The 19,995-nt window shown below is 38.6% G+C and overlaps 1 protein-coding gene across 2 annotated transcripts in view; it reads left to right on the top strand.

The window, feature by feature from the left end:
* Nucleotides 1-19,995, top strand: part of LOC131572977 (membrane-associated guanylate kinase, WW and PDZ domain-containing protein 2) — a 706,094-nt gene that overhangs the window by 674,199 nt on the left and 11,900 nt on the right. For both annotated transcript variants that reach the window (XM_058826448.1, XM_058826449.1), the window contains one exon: nt 8,364-8,502. In XM_058826448.1, the coding sequence (XP_058682431.1) occupies nt 8,364-8,502 (139 nt within the window). The remainder of the gene's footprint in view (nt 1-8,363; nt 8,503-19,995) is intronic.

Genomic DNA, 19,995 nt, shown 5'->3' on the forward strand with positions numbered 1-19,995 from the left:
TTTGTTTGTAGTTACAATACAAAAAACCTTACTTCATCATTTTCCATATCATTCTCTGTTCTATTCATCTACATCATATCCACTTTTTTCCCACTGAACCTTACCATTCTATTCCATCTTTCATCAAAAGGCAGCTGTTCTTTACCCCTGACCAGCCTCATTGGCCTCCTCCAAACCATTACTCAATGCATCACATTCATTTGGAGGTGCAAGCACCAGAACAATTTGCCGTTTTCAGGATATTGGTGCTCCTAAATGACACAGCAATGACTTCTCCTTTATTCTCCACTTTCCCCCTAACAGTTGGTATTCTGTTTGGGTTTTTGGCAGTGCTGACATTTTCAGCTTAGTGAGCTCAGCACAAGGACTGTGGGATCTGTCTTTTCAGGGGTGATGGCTGATTTAGATGATGAAGTCAGTAATTTTTCACATGTACTATGCTTGGTGCTTCGCTTTCAGCACCACTGGATTTCACATGCTGCTTTAGCACACAGGATTGTGCCATCTTTTTTTAGGCTTTTAAGTTTAGATATGACAATACAGCATGGTAATGTGCTGTCTGCAAATCTTATCACTTCATCCCCACATCATTTGCAAGTATGCTGAGCAGAATAATCTCTGTGGTAAAGTCTTCTGATTGTGAAAATTGACCACTTATTTAAAGCATTTTTTTCCTAGAATTTAATCTCCTGCCTAGAAGACCCTATTCTTTTTCATCCCACAGCAGAGCCTCTATTGAAGACTTTAGTATTAAAAGCTTTCTGCAAATGTCACTATGCTAACCAGATCACATTAATCTATATAGTCATTGAGAGCTCCAGTGACCTGCAATAGATCTGTGAGGAATGGCTTCCCTCTACAATAGCCACACTGACCCTTTCTCACTACATCATCATTATCCTTGTGCCAGCTAAGCCCCACCATCCTTATTGCTTCCTTCCATCTGCTCAATTGAACATGAGACTCACTTGGTTACTTTCCAAGACCGTTCTTAAAGACTGGTGTCACACTTGCCACTTCCCATTCCTTTGAAATTCAGCAATTTACTGATTTAAGCAGTAGATTATATCCTATAGCTACTAGCTGAACAGCTTCATATCCAAATTCTTTTAGAACTGAGGATAAAAGTCATCTGCTTCTGGTGGTTTCTCACTACCCGTTTCATCAGTCTGTTATAAAATCTTTGCCACTGACCCTGCTGTTGGAGTCAGTTCCTCACTCAGCCCTGCAGTGAGCAGACCCTCTGCAGGAGTTTTGCTGCCCTCCTCTTCAGTGAACATTGAGGCAAAGAATTAATCTGCTTTCTGATGTCTTTTCTACCTTGTGCCCAAACTATCTTTTGAGATCTGATAGACTCTATGCCTCTGGTGTGCTTGAAAATATCTTCTTAGACCTTACATTTCTGCATTTTTACCCCCCAAAATCTTTTTGTGGTTTCATCTTTATATTGTTGGAGTTTGTTTGCTCCTCTTTTGCTGCATGGATGCAACTTTGGATGAAGGAATCTCCATGCTCGGGTTTTCTCTGTAGGATCTATAAAATCAGCTTGAATTTGCTTTGCTTTTGCCTGATGAGAACTGCCTGAGACCATCAAGAAGATACCAGAAAATTTTCTTCTTCCTTTTCATAGCCTCCCATCCTTGATTGTGATAGTGAGGTACATGTTATTAATATTGCATTATGCTACAATGAGCTATCCCACCTCAGTTTTAAAAAAGTAAAAGTGTATCAAATACCGTAGGACAATGCATTTTCCTTTTATCTATGACAGCTTTATTTCTCATATACATGGATTATTTTGCAGCAATGTTGCAAAAGGCATCAAGTATACTGTAGTACCAGAAATGCTGTCTTTTCAGCCCTCACGACTGAAAACTCCTTTTTTCCCTCTTGCAGTCCCCATTCTTTGCAATAAGGCAAGCACATTTTCCTCTTTTCAAGCTCTCTTTCTCAAATATCACTACTGTTTCTCTCTCTCAGGAAAAGGTGAAAAAGTGAACAGAAAAAAGCTAGAGCTCCTGCTGAGGAATGGTGTGAAGGCCTTTTCTTGCTCTGCACCATGCCCTGTGTCCCCTCTTTCCCCCTTCTTTTGGGCAGGAGTCAAGACCGTCTCTCTGTAGGATAAAAGGCCTGGCCTTTCCAGGGATAAGAAGCTCCACCTGCTTAAATAGCTGGTTGGCCACAGACAAAAAGACTTTTCCACTCCAAACTTTTATGTGGTTGGTTCAAAAGTAGCAGGGGATATGTTACTGTAATCCCCCCAAAGAGAAATTCCATGTCCCCTGCTGAGACATCCGAGCTCACACACCTAAAATGCACTGTAGGGAGTCCAAGATTACCAAAACCCCATAGCTTTGCTCAAGCTATGTATTACACCTGGGATTTCCAGGCAGTACAGATTCTCTGCTGTGAGGAAATTTGCACAGCACTTATCCAGCCTGTGGATAAGTGCTAGAGCTTGACAGTACTTGGAAATTCATGAAAACAGGTACTCTGGAGTTGCCTTTTGGTCTCCAAGTACAGACAATTTTTCAGCCTTTTGGACCAATTGACAATAACAACCACAACAAATAACATGTCAAAGTGTTTCAGTTATAAAAATAGAATGCCCATATAAAAAGAATGAAATGTGATTAGTCTCTTTCCTGAGATTTAATTATAAAATGCATTAATAAAATGACAGATAAGAATGCCCTTCACACAAATCATTTGAGGCTGCTTTTATCATTAGATTTAACATAGACTGAAAATGTGCATACACAATTAATTAAATTTCATGCAACAGAGAACCATACACCTACTTAGAGACTGCTTCTTACATGCCAACAGAGGCTAACATACACAAGGCTCTCAGCCATTGTTTAAAAGCACACTCAAGCAAGGAAAAACCTCTTTACTACATAAAAGCTATATGTGTTTCCCTTCTGGTTTACCCTGTTTCTGAAACTCTGTGTGTATGGTCAGCTTTATTTAACAAGATCAACAATAATTGCTTTGAAATATGGACAGAACAAAGGCTCTGCAGATAAACCCACATGTACTTATTCTAATGATTTGGAGAAGCTTTACCATTTTTTTTCTAATTAACCTATCAATAGTGATGTCACTTAAACATTCCTTAGGAATATTGCCTTCTCATTATTGCCAGAAAACATGTTGCCCAATTTTATAGCTCAGTTGCTCTTACACATGAATGGAGCATCTGAATTAACTTGAACTGAAACAGATTTTTTTAAAAGAAACACTTTCCATGCACACAAACTACTTTCATAATTACATTTAAATCATTAATATTCAAATTTCAAAAAAAAGGGGTTGAAGCGTTCAATGTTTTCTTTGTGCTTGCACATTGTAAGAAGATAATAGAGGAGCGTTCTGCTTACCAAGTGGCTTTGGGTTAGGAGGAGAACCAGTGGGTTTGGGTAGGTATTTATCCCAAACGGCATGGAAATTCAGCAATGGTCATATTCTTCAGGAAGAATCACAATGCAAAATCAATGTGTATAAATTTTCCAGATTCTTAGCTGCAAAGAGTACGTTTCTTCAGAATAAGTACAGCTCAGGCAGCAGCCAGGCAAGCTTCCCAGGCTCTCTTGCCAGCACCCTTAAGCTGCTGAGAACATCTGGAGGACATAGAGGTAGATCAGTCCTGCTTTGCAGTCTTTGCTGAAGACCACCAGGAAGGTTAAAATCCAGAGTTGATGCCAGTCTGGAGAGTGTCCCTCATGCAGGGCTTGTCTGTTGGGACTGGGAAAGGGTACATCTTCAAGAAAATCTTTAAAAAAACATGAAGAACTGGAAAAAAAGAGATCTACTACCTGATGAGACTGTGGAGATGGCTGAAAATATCCAGTTTTCTTTGTATCAGTCTCCATTGAGACGTTCAGAAGAAACATAAAGAGAAATTAGTATAAATCAGAATCAGGAGAAACTGCTTAAAGCATACTTAGATTCAAGTTTGCAGAACTTGCTGATGTTTGTGTATGCTTAATAACTAAGGTAAATTTATAGACTCTTATTAATTATGTCTAAGAATTCATGGAGGACAAGAAAGTTAGAGAAAGCAAAATATATACCCTATTTTTAAAGTCAAATAAAGAAATTTCCCTTTTGTCCTCAGAAATAATTTGTTACAAGTTATCAAAAAGTGGAGAAAGTTCACTGGCATGAATTGTGGAAAGCAAATCTTGTCACACCAGTCTATTTTTCCTTTTTTGTGTCTGATTTTCATTCTTATTTCTAAGTGGGAAAAGGGGGAGGAGAATGTACAATCTTCCTTTCATTTTTCAACACTAGCTTCTATGGAATTCACATAAAAAGGTTGAGGAAAAAAGGCTCTAGGTGGAATCTCTTTTAACATGGTTACTGACAATAATTCCTCTCAAAGGCTGCTCTGAATGATTTGCTCCTTAATAGTAAATACAAGTGTGGTTCTGAGGCATCTGGGATGAAACCAACTCAGTTCAATATTCCATTAATAATTGGAGACCTACTGATAAATAACAAAATAAAATTTGCTGACGCCCATATGCCACTATCCATAGGGAGTTTAAAAAGTCTTTGAGAAACAGACTGCTTCATAATAAAAATTTTGTACTAAAGCAGTTAACGTGATAAAATTCACCGAGGTGCAGAGTGCTCAGTTTTGCACAGAGAAATCAGGTGCCCAATCTAAAATGTGAGATAACTGTTCAGAATCCAAACTGACCATGGATTGCAAATCTGATATATTACAAAAAGGCAAAGAATTTGTTCTGTGAACATTATTAGTAAATGTGGAAAGAATATTATCATTTTTATCTGTTCTACTTACCCCCCCCTCCCTCCACCTTCATAATATCTCCAGTTTGGACACTGTAAACAGACATGGAAGGATCCAGAAGAGAAGTGCAGAGAAATGCTGTGTGGCATAAACTGCAGGAATCAATATTTAATCCTAAAAAGAGAAATGAGGATCCCATGTAGCAGACACTGATTTTATGCTTGCAATTACCTCTGGCCTCACCTTGGTGTATCCTCAATATGTGGGTATATCTAAGATCCTCTTTGAAAATCACTGGATTTAGAAAAGACAGAAATAACTCCACAAATCTAAAAAATGATTCCACAGTAGAAAAGTTGAGGGAGAAAGCATGTTTGAATGCCTGGACAAAGAGAAAACACTCATCAGGCTTTCCTCCTGTATCAGCCATAAGAAAATCTACATCATGGAGGGAAAGGAAGGGAAGGTTATCAAGGTTTAACTGCAGGAAAAAAACAAGAACTGTACCTTACTGACACATGAGGAAGCACTCCTCAGCCAAGTTTTTCTCTTTCGTATGGATTTCCAGACATGAGTGTAAAGTCTAATTGAAGCTTTTCTTGAAGAGTGTTGACAATATTTCTCTTCCTTGTTGTTTTCTCATCTAATCAGAGCTAGGGTTGTGCTGCAAAGGCAGTATAATTCAGCTGTACATCAGCCATAAGACACAAAAGCAGGGAACACAATTAACCCACTGCTCCTGCAACTGTTCATTATATCTCTGGTCTCACCCTTTCTGATGTAGATTTCGGAGTGCCTAATTTTTGCAAACTTGTTTCTCTCCCCTCCTTCAGCCACATAACCAAGATGCTAGCCCTTTTTTCTTAAGCTTTCTCAAGTTATTTGCACATAACATTTTATAAGAAAAGAAAATATCAAATCAACTACAATATTTTATAGTGAAAGAAAATACCAAATGAGCTATGTGCTAGCTACAAAGAAAAAAAATTCAAATTCAGAGAAATACAGAAAAGGTTACAGTAATACAAAGATAGTTCCTGCATAGTGACCAGTGAAAACAGAATGAAGGCAAACAGCAAGGGGAAAATGTGACATTAACTTAACCTTTTTACATATTAAACTCTGTATTAAAATCTTTCTGTCTTTCTGCTCTGGAGTGCAGAAGATTTTATTTGAAGGACTGTACATTCTATATGCAGCTTTCAGTACTAATTTTAAAAGGTATTCATCAAGGAGTGTTGAAAAACACCTCTTTCATTTGATCTAATCTCTCATGACATGCTAACAAGAACATTTTAAATACCTTCTGCAAAATATGGTCTACCCAGGCAATGTAGCATAAAAAAAAAAAAAAAAGAGCTGTCCTTAAGCCTTCTGAAAATCTGATTTCACTTTTACAGGATTTCTATGAGGTTTAATTGTTTCATGACATTTAGAAGGAGGTTTTCCCAAAATCATTGAATTTTGTCTGTATTTGACCTAACTAATATCCTTATGGAGATGCTACTAATCTGTCTACTGTCTGTATTACAGTAGTGGTAACATAGATTTTATCTTTTTGCTCCAAGTGTATGCACCAACTGCATTCTCCAAAAGTCAGGGGGATGCAGAGAGCCCTGTATGGCCAGACCTGGGGGAGATCTCACCATGAGACAGAGAGCACCTGTTTTGTTTGTCAGTGTGGCCTGAAGACCATCAGAAATATTTCAGATTTTACACTGCATAGTACAACCAAATGCATTCTTTATAAGAGAGAAAATTGGCTCAGGAAAAAATTTGCACTGCAAAAACAATCCTGAAAAAAAAAATTCTGATTTTTGCCCCCCCACTGTTAATTCTGCAGCATTTACAAAGTGTGATAGCAAGGCTAATAGGTTTTATTTGGATCAATGGCTTTTTAGTTATGCAAAGTACCGGCATAGATCATATACAGGATCCTGGGAGGATGCAGCTCCTATTGACAAAGTATGAATTCTATTAATTCCCATTGAGAAACACTGCCACAGTACCTCTACTAACATTCTTTCTGTCTCTGAGCAAGAGTAAGGACTAGATAATTTCTTGACATCTTTCCCAATTTTCTTTGATGTTAGGAGTTGTGTTGACATTTCATATTGTGCACATTTATTTGGTAAATACTATATTTCAAACTCAGGAAAGAAGGAAAACCTCTGAAGGATTACACTTTTAGCTGACAGAAGCACAATTGTAGCAAAGAAAACATACAAAACAGAAGATATTTCAATGTCCAAGGCCAGCTAAGAGCTGGTTTTGTGAAGATAGTCATGTAAGAGGGAAAGAAAGTGCGCGTCACCTTGAAGTCTGTATATTCTCCGCTCTAGGATGTGTAGGCATTGTTGTTGTAGTGTAATGAGGAAGCTGTAGGCGCACACTGAGGCAGTAAGATCCTGCTGAACTAATGTGCTCCTCTGGCACTGACAGATGAATGTGCTGACCCACTCAGCTCTCACCCTCATGCCCTACTCTTGGCTGCCCATCACCTGGACCTGCGCCTCTACCAGAGCCAGGAGATCATCCCTCCTTCTGGGTGTCACTAAGGCTGCCCTTCCAAGGGGGCTGGGAGGCTTCTGCAAGACACGAATTCCAAAGGCTGTGGTGCTGCCAACAGGAGGCTCAGGTGTCACCTCGCTGTGTTGCTTGCTCAAGGCTCTCTCAAAGGGGTATCTCAACAGGCTGTGCAGCGCTGCTCCCTCATGTGCTCTCTGCTGCACTGACCAGGCACAGCAGAAGGCAGCCGCTCCCCTACCAAAGGAGAAGGTTTCCCCGTGGAAAGCCAGCCAAAACCAAAACATGCAGGCTGGAAGCAAAGTCAGGGAAATAAGGGTGGGTGGGAGATGCAGACATCAGTGGCACATTTAACTGCTGTAGAAATAGAGCAGAAAAACAATAATGAAGCCAACTCTGACTGGAAAGCTGGCCAGGAGATGAGTGGCACAAATCCATAATCAGAACCCTGGAGTCAGCTGCTCTAACTAGACAGTTCAGCTACAGGCTGTGCTTACTCACAGCAAAAAGATCCTGTGGTAAATAGTTCAAAGTATGCTCTTTGAACTCCAGCAAACCTCCTTGTCCTGTGTCATAGCACTAACCTTTCTTTGTTTAATAGCGTGCTTCATAACAACTCGTCATTTGGTGTGAAACTTTACTACCAAGGTTTGGAAATTCAAATGATGGAAATTTATATTTGTGCTTTGAACCTCTTTTCCCTATGAAAACAGCAAGTGGGACAAAGTTCGCAGGCTCACACAACACTGCATGTTACAGAGTAGCACGGATAATGTTCCGGTGATTCCACCATATCAAGCAATTCAACAAAGCCTCTTACACACAGATGTGAGCAAGTTACAAAGGCATTACGCTGATTTCAGCAGAAGACAAGCAGCATTTGATACACCATATTCAGAATCCATTTTGGAGGTTATTTGATCTGCCAGTAATATTCCTCACATAGACAGGAACAAATTTACCTTGATGTGTCTGTCTGTCATTCAAGTAACCTGTGATCCATTGAATATGTCTCTTCCTGAAACACTCATTTTACTGCAATTCTGTCTGACTCAATATTCTTCTTACCTGACAGGTAGGAGATCAAATAATTGAAATCAATGGAGAAAGCACAAGGGACATGACACATGCCAGAGCAATAGAGCTAATCAAGTCTGGTGGCAGGAGAGTGCGACTGTTGTTGAAACGTGGAACAGGCCAGGTCCCAGAATATGGTGGGTTTTCATCTTTACATTTTTATATGTGCATGACTCTATATAAATTAATTATATTGTTTTTGAATTAAGTAGCAGTTGCAGATATTTATATATTATAATTTCCTGGAGCACATTAAGTATCGTAAGTGCTTACCTGTGTAGAGATGGACTTACTCACACGTGTGTACATCTCTGTCATCTGCTGCCCTCCCGACACAGGCAGTGGTTTTTAAGATGTGCATTTGAGGAAGCACTACAAACCTCCGAGGGAACATCTCTGAGTGCTGGGAGTTGCTGATTTGCCCATAAACTCTCATTTTCTTCCTTTATTGGAATTTCTTCCTTATTGGTACTTCTCTGCACATTTTGGGTCACAGCAGATGATCTTGTTGCCATGCAATTGAGTGGCTCAGGCTGAAACTAAGCATTATCAAGAACGTACTCCTTTCTTTGACTACTTCACCCATTGTATTCTCTCTGATGGCTGATCAATTAGAAGCCAATTCTGAATTTAAAACATGAGATTTTGCTCATTGTGGTGAGAAAACAGGATCTATTCTTCTTATATTTTGTTTCAGAGGGACTTCTGGGACATTTCAAGTATTTCAAAAAGTGTGAGTCATTTAGACAATATAGAAACCTTATTTCATAACTGAAATGACAAAAAAATAAAAATAAATTATCTGAAGGAAATTTCAAAGACAAAGAGTTTTTTTGAAAACTGAAATCAGGGCTTACTTTATAGCATGGTGTAACAATTTCCTGTATTTATGTAAGTTCTATGATGTGCACCTCTGGGCCTTAAATCTCTTAGGAGAAGGGCTATTTTTTTAATGAAAAGTCCTTAACTTCTTTATGCTAGGAAGTCCAAAACTCTATTAAACTCTTTTAGTTTTGAAGTTCCAGAATGCTTTCCCATTAGAATCAGAAATTACAATCACATAAAAATTCAAATACTTAGGCTTAACTATAGGTTCAGGTGAGCCTTTGTTGCCAACATAAATTCAATACCTCTGTCAAAGTCAATTGCAATGAAAGTCAGTTCTTTCCCACCTGTCAATACACATGGTAATTGCACTGTTTTCTTCTCTAAACTAGAGCTAATTCTATGGCTAAGCCAATACTCAGGACAGTGTATGCTGCATTTTTTACAACTTTCAAGAGCTTCTGAATAAAGGCAGAAAAGATGGGCCATAACCCACTCATCTGGTAATAAAATTAATGATTTATACTTTTGGTGAGTAGAAGCAGAGCAGAAATGGCTTTCAGGGGCTCTGATAAAATGATACTAAGATATTGAATATCAATTTTAACTAGTGTGCAATCTTTTCAGAGAGACCTCCAACAGAAATTCAGGTCACCTCCAAAGCTGTTTTATGGGGAGAGGTGCATCATTTTTAATGAAAGAACAAACAAATGTCCAGGACTGATATAGTGGTAGTAATCCTTCTCAAATAGCAGAACTATATACCAGCAGTTCTCTGGTTCCTCAGAAAACAATTTGATCTAAGGTAGGCTATGAGGAGCAAAGAATCAGTTGCAGTTCAGACCCATTTCAGATCTGAATTTCTTAAGGTCCCAGTTCCAAATGGCACTTAAATCCAAAATAAATTTCAATTATTTATATAACCTTATACAATTTTACATTATTCCTGTAAAAAATAAAAATGAAACAAAATTTTAAAAAATAAATTTAAACAAAAAAAAAAAAAGAAAAAAAACCCTAACAACTTCCATATAAGTGTCATTGAATTCGGAAAACAAATCTCCCAAAATGTGCACAAGTCTTCCCTTCTACAGAAGATGATGAGTAGAAAATACATATAAACAGTAGAAATCCAGACACAGCTTCTAATGCTAACAGAAAGCAACAAGGTGACTTCACAGTGTTGCTTAAAGCCAAGGTCGCCATTTGGGAAGGCATTTGGAATACTTAGCATTAGTTGTTTATAAATGCAGATTACTGAGAAATAAAAATTGCTACCAGGAAGTGCTGTTTAATCAGACCATTTTCCAAGCTGCATCTCCAGCTCACAGCTCCATACAGGAGGAGTAGCTGTGCTTGAAAGCCCCTTTTTCGTACTGCACTGAAAAAGGAGAAAAAAGGTTCAGGAGTTACTTCATAGTGTACATACAACCTGCAGAAAGCATCACAGCAAAGGAAAACGTCTGCACATCTGCAGTTCTGTGTCTGTGCCTTATGCAGGCAGAGAAGTGTTAGAGTTGCATCCAGTCTGGAGGCAGAATGGAAGCAAAATAAGATGCCTGTTGAAATTGACTGAAATAATTTAAGTCCTCCCTAGGCCATTTGCCAAAGGTGTAAGAAGTAGTCTAAGAAGAAGCAGAAGGTGCACCTAAATTCCAACAGCAGCCTGCCTAGGAAGTTAAAACAGAAATTAACAGAACCAATTAAAATGGGAGGCCACATCTCAAGGAGGCCAAATCTCAAGGTTAAGTCATCATGCTGCAAAGAACATCTGTCAGAGACCCCCAGAAACATCTTTTCCAAATAATGTAAAACTGAATGCAGAGAAGATTGTGACAGCAGGCTTGAAGACAAAGTGGTCCTGAGGACAGCAGATAAACTAGTCAGTATTTAGTAGCTCCCTTTTCCTTCAACCAGAATTCCACAACTGAGATGTAATGAGACTAATTGGAGTTCTTTTTCCTGAAACAATCAGGGTTTTTTTAAGCAAGTACATGTCAGAAATATTTCTTATACTCATCTGGGTCCAGATGTGGAGAGCATCAGTGGGAAATAGTACTTAGTTGAGTATAAAAATGCAGGGCTGGAGAACAGAGTATTGGAACTGCAATGGTGGTGTGCAGCAGAAGCCTTGGGATAAAGAGAACAGTAGCACAAGTGCACCAGAGTCCTCTCCTGGATATTGTCTCTCAGTCCCTGACAGGCAAAATGGCCAGGGACTTCCCAAGTCAGGTTTAGTAATGCTATGATTAAAGACCTTTCCAACAGCAGAAACACTCAGATTCATAGCACTAAAAAGGAGAACATTTATATAGAGCTACCTAAACCAGCCAGCCAGGACTATCACCTTTTTGTTTTCAGTCTTCAACTTCTTGATTTTCCATGTGTTTTAAACTCCAGTGCAATGTTTTTGCTAGTACAAAGTATGGTGGTACGTACTTAAGTGCAAGAAATGTCAATGTCCAAATGATGCTGTGATTGACACCAGTAAAAGCTGTGTTAAGGAAAATTCATCAATAATAAGAAAGTGATTTGTGAAAGAAAAGAATGTGCATTGAAAAGAAGAAAGCACCTAGTGAAGAAAGCAAGAACAAGCTGCTTTGAGGGTGTAAATGTCCTGAATGAGTTATGTCAGTTTATACTGCCTGGAAATCTGTCCATTTCCAATCTTGGAAAATTCTGGCTGAGCTGAAGCACTGTTCAAACCTAGGGTAAGAAATCATGTGCTGCAAATCCACCATTTACTTCCATTCTGGCTGCTGATTTTGCTTGAAAACAAATGCCAAAAATCACAGACTATTTCAGAGGCAGAAATCCCCTTGTAGTGCACACTACCATCAGAATGTAAGCAAAGGAGCTCAGACATGATTAATGCTTCAAAACTATAGCTGATTTCACAGCAGGGTGCAACAAAAGAAGTGTTGGAAACAGGTGTTTTATCACCCAGCATCTCAGAACATGTTTGCTGAGAATAAGGATAGCCCGAGGAACTGTGCTGCTACAGGAGGTGAATTATCACAGCTCATCCAAACCCAAAGAACATCAGCATCATGTTTCATAGGAAATAGTCTGCCAGCTGAGTTCTCCAGAGAACCAAGTCATACTAAGAAATCATATTAATGTGCAAGAAAGACTAGAAGTACTGCTGGGAATCCTGATCCCAAAAAGCACTTAATGCCTGGGAAGTCTGGCTGCAGAGAGTGTGAGGTTTCATTCATGTCACAGAACACGAAGCCCAGAGTCATCACTGCAGAACTGAGCACTTCCCCCACCAGCATCAAAACCAATTTGAATAAAGGGACAGATCAAGGTATTCATTGCAGTGGTTGCCTAATTTCCTGTGTGTACACCTAGGTAAGGGGTTACTGACTTCAGCAGGAGCTACTGGGTGTGCAGCAGTTCTAAAAATCTGTCTGTTCACACTGTGGGAGCCTCGTTACAGATGCTCATGTAATCCAGGCTTTAGCCATAGCTATAGAAACACCACGAGAAGGACATGTACTTTGCATAGCCAAACACTGGGATGAAGCATCATCCTTAAAGGCAAAATGCAGGAAAACTGTTCACAAAATCCCAAAATGGTGAAGTTCAAGAGGAAGTAAAGCTGACAAATCAGTCTCTCTATTGAGCTGTGAGTTCTGCAAGAAGCAGGTTACCTCTAATGATTGATCAGCCCCAGAAAAATACATTTTTTTGTGGCAACATCTAGTCTTTTCTCTAGACGTCTTTGGAGGAAGTTCCCTAGGAAAGACTGTGGTGTTTCACTCTTAGTCCCAGAAGTCCTGGCAGCTTGTTTTTTCTGGCTTACTGCTCCTGGCCTTTCCTGACTGGAGATTTTATTACTCACAGTACATTAAAATATGTAAGTTCATAGAAGTTTCTGAAAGCAATGAGTCATATAATCAAATGACTGCCAACAGGGTGTAAAGTTGGAGAAGGCTGAGGTTAGCACCTATAGGTGGACTCCATCCCTCCAGCAAGGCACAACCCCCTGCCCCCATTGCTTTCTGTGCAGAGGGAGCAAAAACACTGAATTTCACCTGTAAGGAGCATGTGGAATAAACCAATTTGTTTCTCTTCCTACTTTTAGGACTACAAAATCATTTGTCAGGTTTGATATAAGATTTCTATCAAGTTTCACTTAGTTTTAAGTTGCTTAAGAGCTCCTGCAGGAAGTTATAAGTTTTAGAAACTCCGGCCTATTTACATGGAGAATTTGGGCAATTTTTCCATTGCCCTATCCTGGACATCTGGGTCTGGTCCAGAGCATTCTAGGTCACATTGTGGTACTAACAGATACACAGAGCTGTGGGAACTGGAACCACTGAGGTTTGAAGTGCAAGGGATCTGCATTGTGTGGTAATGGCTGGTGCTTTATGGACCTACACAATGACGGTCTCTTTCCCTCTCTTCCCCTGCTTTTCTTGACTTTATTCACATACAGGTCCTGGGGTTGCATTGTGTATTTTTAGACTCTCTGTTTCTTCACACAGTGCCAAATCGTGTACACAGCTCACCCCATGGGCTCATTACATATAGGACATTTTACAGAACAAGGGTTTGGATTCAGTATGGGCTGTTTAAGGAAGATTAAAGTTTCAGCGTATGCAAATTGCTGGTTAAGAGATAAAAGCAACAAATTACTTAGCAATAAGTCATTTTTGAAGGGCCTTGAAGAAAGTCTCATCTCCTGCTTCAGCACTACCCCAGCAAAAAAAACCAAAAATGTCAGAGTTGATACCAATACAAGGATTTTTCATACAAATAAATTGGCACAGTTCTTAAATGCATTAAACCCTTTGCTTTTGATTTGTTATGACTCCCTCAGGAAGCACCTCAAGATGTACTACATATCCATAGACCAGGTGAATCTATGTCCTGAATATATATGTACAGTAGTTTCAATAATCCACTAATATTTAGACTTACAGCATGCTTATTTGTCTTATCTTTACAGAAATACTTCTTTCCTGTTACATATAAGCTTTTCACTCAGTTGTTCTAAACTTACTAAGAATTCTCTGCTCTAACAATAATAAAATGTCTGTATGTCACTGGTTCTGTTAATTCTAATGATTGGTCCTAGGCTGTTCCTCCCCTTCCTTTAGGAATGGTACCTTCCAGTCTCTCCATGTGCATGAAAAGTGACAAGCATGGGTCCCCATATTTCTACTTATTGGGCCACCCTAAAGACACGGTTTGTAAACTCTGCATGTATATTATCTTTCTAATACATTTTGTTTCTCACAACTGTTAATAGAGTATTTTCCAACTTTTTCTTACATGTTAGCTCACTTAGTAGTTTCTATGGTTTTTCTTTCATAACTGATTATCTAAGACATCAAAGCAGCTATGCATTCTACAAATGTATTTTAATATCCTAAATAATGAGTTTTGCATGTTACACTGCTGCTAGTGCAAAGGTCTGCTATATATCCATTTCTTCTCATGACAAAATTTTGTTCTCTGAATATGACTTTTCAGGTAGATCTTTGAGTTTAAGCCAAAATTTCCCTCCTCTTTATGGCACTTGGCTTGCAAAAATATTAACAATATGAAGGTGGAAGTTGGGTGCTGATCTCAAATAATATTTATGTGCAGCCTCTTGAATAAATAACAAACGTAAAATTGAACACATTTTGAAATGTGCTGTAAGGCAATACTCATTTATTAAACCCTGTGGTTATGCTAAATTTACACAAAGCTCTTTGCTCTTGATTTCAAGGAATTTCCTTCATAGAATCAGATCCAACTGCACAGATTGTTCAGATACACCTAATTTGTAATACAAAGTCAGGGCTCAGATATGATACCTGGAAAGCAAAGGAAAAGAAAAACTTACTTTTTCTATTTTCCAATCTATTGATTGCTGTCATCACAGAAAACACAGCAGTGTCCAGATGCATTCAGCTCTGTCTGCTGCTGACTTTGCACAATATAGTGCATTTGCTACAATTATAAGGACAGTCTCACACATTGAAGGAGACAGACTGGAAATAGAAAGGGAAATACCCAGAGACGTCTTCCAGCCTTTGAGATTCAAGTAGCTCCTCCAGTGTGATGCTCACAGAATTCCTGCCCCCAAAAACCAGGCACTAAACTGGGCTTAAGTTACCACTCTTGTGCATACAGATCCAGTAATCTAAACAATGTGTTTCCAATTAGAGCTTATTTCCAGTCTGTGTCTATAGATGAAATTTTTTTGAACACAGACACATCCATATGCTTTGCTGCTGCAGAACTGGACTCTGCAGAGTGGAGGCTATTTGGAAATGTTTCCATGTATTTCAGGTGTGTATGTCACCATCAGGGACTCCCTAGCCACAAAGTTCCTACATCATATAGAAATGTTAATTCCACCATTCCCTGTATTATCACCTTACCTCTGTTTTGCTCTTCGTTAAACACAGCTCAGAGAGGTTAGATATCCAGGCAGGCATTAAGGCCATTTTACAAGTCCCAGTGTTCAGCTCAATGAACTGCAGTTCCAATGCAAGCTCTACATATTTATAACCTCAACTTTCTGGGCATCATCTTTATTTTTCCTTCTATAGAAAAACCTACACAGGAAATAAGTCTCTTTCCTGAAATAAGTAGAAATGTAAATATTCTATAAATATAGCTAAAGTTTATTTTGCAGAGTCACCCAGCTGTGAATGGCTCTAATTTATTTGGCAGGAAACATTGCAACAGAATTTTTTTCTCTGTGTATCCAGAAAATCAAAAGAATTTTAGTTCTGGTGAACACCAAAACTGAAATACTTGATTGATAAAAAAGCAGTGTCATGTCAAATAAAAATGTGTTTACTATAAAATATCTCAATTTCAGGTGTTTTTAATGAAAGAGTTTGGAGGGGAAAATTTTCATAACAGGCCTGTTTTGATGTGGCTGTGCTACCATTCATTAGAGCACTGAGAAAGGAGTCAAATTTCCTGATGCAGAGCAGATAAATTGTCCATTCTAATATGCCCTAGGAGAGGCCCTACCATAACATCATAGAGCAGTCTGTTATAAGATCTCATCTCACCCCAAGGAATTTTTCACTTTTGTATAAATAATCACTTCTGGAAGATGATCAGAAGGCTTACTTGAACTTAGATATAGCACAGGAGAGATGCAGGCAGTTTGAAAGGTACCTCCAGATCAAGTGATACCTGCCTGTGCTTCCTTGCACCATGGGTTTGGTAGACCTTATTAGTGACCATTCCACTTATATTTGAAAAAAAATAGATTAAAAATTGGGAGCTCATACTGTGAGGTTATTGTTTGAATATAGTTATATCCTGCAGAAGTCTTCAGTTTGCAGTCTGCTACAAACTGATTTTTCTAGTTCTATTAGAATGTCTGGAGCTTTTACATTTCTCTAATAAATGGCTAAAGCATCTTGGCCTATACTTTGAAGGCAGATACTCCTATCTGTTCAGAGTACTGATCAGATAATCCAGTTCATCCTTTTTTAATGCTCATTTTGTAAATCTCCAGAGCTAAGACTGGGTGCTGTTTGAAACTTGAACTACCCTATATATCATTTATCTGATGTGAGTGCAAAAATCAATAGTCATTTTGGAAAATTGCCCTTTCTGCCTGTGACCACCTTGCTGGAACTGCAAACATTCATTCATATTCCTGCTGCATTTCCAATACCATCTTCTTATTTCTAGTAATACCAACTTAATTTCAGGAACCTGTGGTGTGTAAAAAGAAAAAAAAAGAAAAAAAGAAAAAAAACCCAACTAACTAAATGAACCAATATACTGGTTAATAAAATTAGTCTAAAACCATCAGGCAATTTGAATATGGGTTCCCAAAGGTTCTAGAATGTTTTATTGCTATGGGTAAAAACTATTCAAGGGCAAAATTGAATATTAAAACCTGTTTTACAAACATGTCTTTAGTATTTAATAAATATGTAGCAGCTGGCAGAAAAGTAGAACATCCTTCTATTAAATAACAGTGTATGTGTATGTTTAAGTGGGTGCATATAGTTATTTGTGTCTTATAGCAAATTTCTATTTCAAAAGATATGCAGACCTTTTATCCCTTGATATAAAAATAGAAAACATAGCCTTGAAAGAGAGAGGGATACATGGCATGACACTTTGAGTTTTGTGGCAATGACTTTGAGCTTCCAGGAGGGCAATAATTTTTCCTCACTTTTTAAATTCAAAAATACTGAGTCCTAAACATTGCTTTGGCAATTACACTCCCAGTGGATTCAGGCCAGTCTAGTTGAATAGTCTAACCCAGGCTTCCCCCATCTGTATAACAGGGACAGTAATATTTACTTACCTATCTCATGGGAGTGCTATGAAGATTAATTATTTAATGCTTGAGGAGCACTTTAAAGATTAAAATTCCTAGTTGACTACTCAGTATTATTACTAAAGCAGAGCCTTGCTAATACACACCAAAATTGGTAGTGTCCCCTCACATCTGAGCAAAGATTTATTAATAAGGTTGTTGAGCAAGTTCTCTTATAATTAAAGCTTAATTATTCTAATGAAGTATTCTGGGGTAGATTTACTAATATGGTGTAAAGTGTAGATAATTACAGCAAAACTACAGATGCAAAAATATTATCCCTGGTTTGGTTCACATAAACTGGCAAGCAGACTTCCCAAAGCAGGGGCAAGCCCCACCCACAAATCTTTTTCTAACATTTATTTTCACGGCTTCCTGTATTTCCATTCAGTTGACAATACTGGAAGATAACTATCCAAAATACAAGACCTGAGAGAACGCAGCCGTACCTCTGTCTCCACAACATCAGTTTTATCTTTCCTCATATAATGCATATAAATGAGTAAAATAGGAATTCAGTAACTATTACCATGTCTCTGTAGTTTGCCCTGGGACCAAGTCCAGTCTTCTCCTGTTGCAGTGTAATATCCCAGAAAATCCCTCTCCTGCTGCTCATCTCAGTCCCTTTCATTTGCTACAGAACCCAATTAATAGCAAGACTGCATCACCACACCTTGTTCTTACTCTGTTATCTTCCCAACGTGTCTGTGATGGTGTCCTTGCCACTGTTCCAAAGGGAACACTGTGAAGGCACACAGGAATATTCTTGTATCACCCAATCCCTGTGTCAAAGAGCCTTGCCAGTGGCCTAACTGTGATACCCAAGACTAAATTAACAAGGCTTCTCATGATCTCTCCTCACTGACATCAGAAATATGATGAGTGTAAATAATCACGCAGGGAGTGACACAAAAATCTGTTATTCCAACCACTAGGGAGGCAAAGACAAGCTCTGTCCATAGAGGGACATGCAGGTCCTGCCTCTGTCCTTGCTCCACCATTCCATGGTGCAACTCCTGGCTGATGCTTTGTGGCCCAGCCACGGGGAAAGGTTAGCAGAGGTCATGGCTTCTGTCAGATTTCTTAGAACTTCTTACTATTAGCTTGGGGGGAAAAAAAACCCAGAAAATTAAATGTGGGTTTTTGTTTTTTCACTTTGACAGTATGAGGTAACTGTGGCTCTCCAACCAATGCTTAACACGTGATTTGTGTTTACTTACTAGGAACTGAATATTAAAATGTAAAATTCAGTTGTTCATGCACTTCCATCTCATGATGGAGTTTTCAGATAAATTTGTCTCAGCATAACAAAGATATCAGGTACCACAACAGCCCTGACAGCAGGTGTGGTCCCAGAGTCAGCTCTGTGTCTTCATTGCCTAAAGGTCTCCAGTTGGAAAAGTTTTCTGAAGAGACACTAAACTGCTTCTGCAGCTTCCACCCTAAGCAGAACAGGACTTATTCATGAGCTTTGTGACTGAATTCAAACCTAGTGTTTTGCTTAAGATCCTGCCCTCACTTGTAGTGAGAATCCTAGTGCCCACCAGAAACAGCTTTATAGGATCATGTCATACACAGTTAAAATGCTCTGAATTCCTCACTTACTAAGTAAATTTTATTTATTATCTACATGCTTTTAATAATGACAGCTATTTGTTGACCTGACTGAATGCAATGCCTACTGTTAATGCCCATTTGATCTGTGATAATTAATAATTTTAATATTTAACTTTAATTATGTGTGTAATATCCAGCTCTTAAATTATTCAGTCTCTGCAGAATGTTTTTCATTAATATCACACATTTTATTAACATATTTATGAACACCTTTTATGACTTAATGTGGCTTAATTCTATTAATAAAAACTAATTTGAAAGTCATTATCTTTTTTAATTATACAGTAACTTCCAGTGTAGTTTTTCCAGTTCCAGCAGGGCTCTGGGAGAGAACTGCTGAGGTTTCTCCAGTTCTACTCTGCTGTCTGACCACACAGAAAAAATAAAACCTTCTTTGTTGACAGGATGAGCATTGCCTGAGTAGCTCTGATCTGATAAATATGTGAGATGCTCAGCACTTCAAAAAGGGCACCAAACCACCTGGAGGACCTATTGAATGATAATGTGTGGCTGGAGCAGCATCACTCAAGACTGGTACTTAAGCTGTCCACAGACATTGATACAACATTGACATAGGAGTGAGGAGCTTCCTGTGGAGGGTAAAAGCCCCATGCAGGCTGCTGCTCTTCACTTCAGCTCTTTCAGTATTAGTAATCCTGCAACATTTATGCAGATGGATTAATCTGATTCAAGGAAAAATCTAATTTACCAAGTGTTACAACCTGTCCCTGGAGGCAAGGGTAACTGCAGTGCTTGTTAATAGATCCCTTGGGGGGGATTAGTGAGGGAACACTGAATGATCAGTATTTATAAATATATATATATATATATAAATATAAATATATAATAGATATAGGGTTTATTTTAGAACAATTTGGTTGAAATT

Source organism: Poecile atricapillus, chromosome Z, assembly GCF_030490865.1.
Source record: "Poecile atricapillus isolate bPoeAtr1 chromosome Z, bPoeAtr1.hap1, whole genome shotgun sequence".
NCBI lineage: Eukaryota > Metazoa > Chordata > Aves > Passeriformes > Paridae > Poecile > Poecile atricapillus.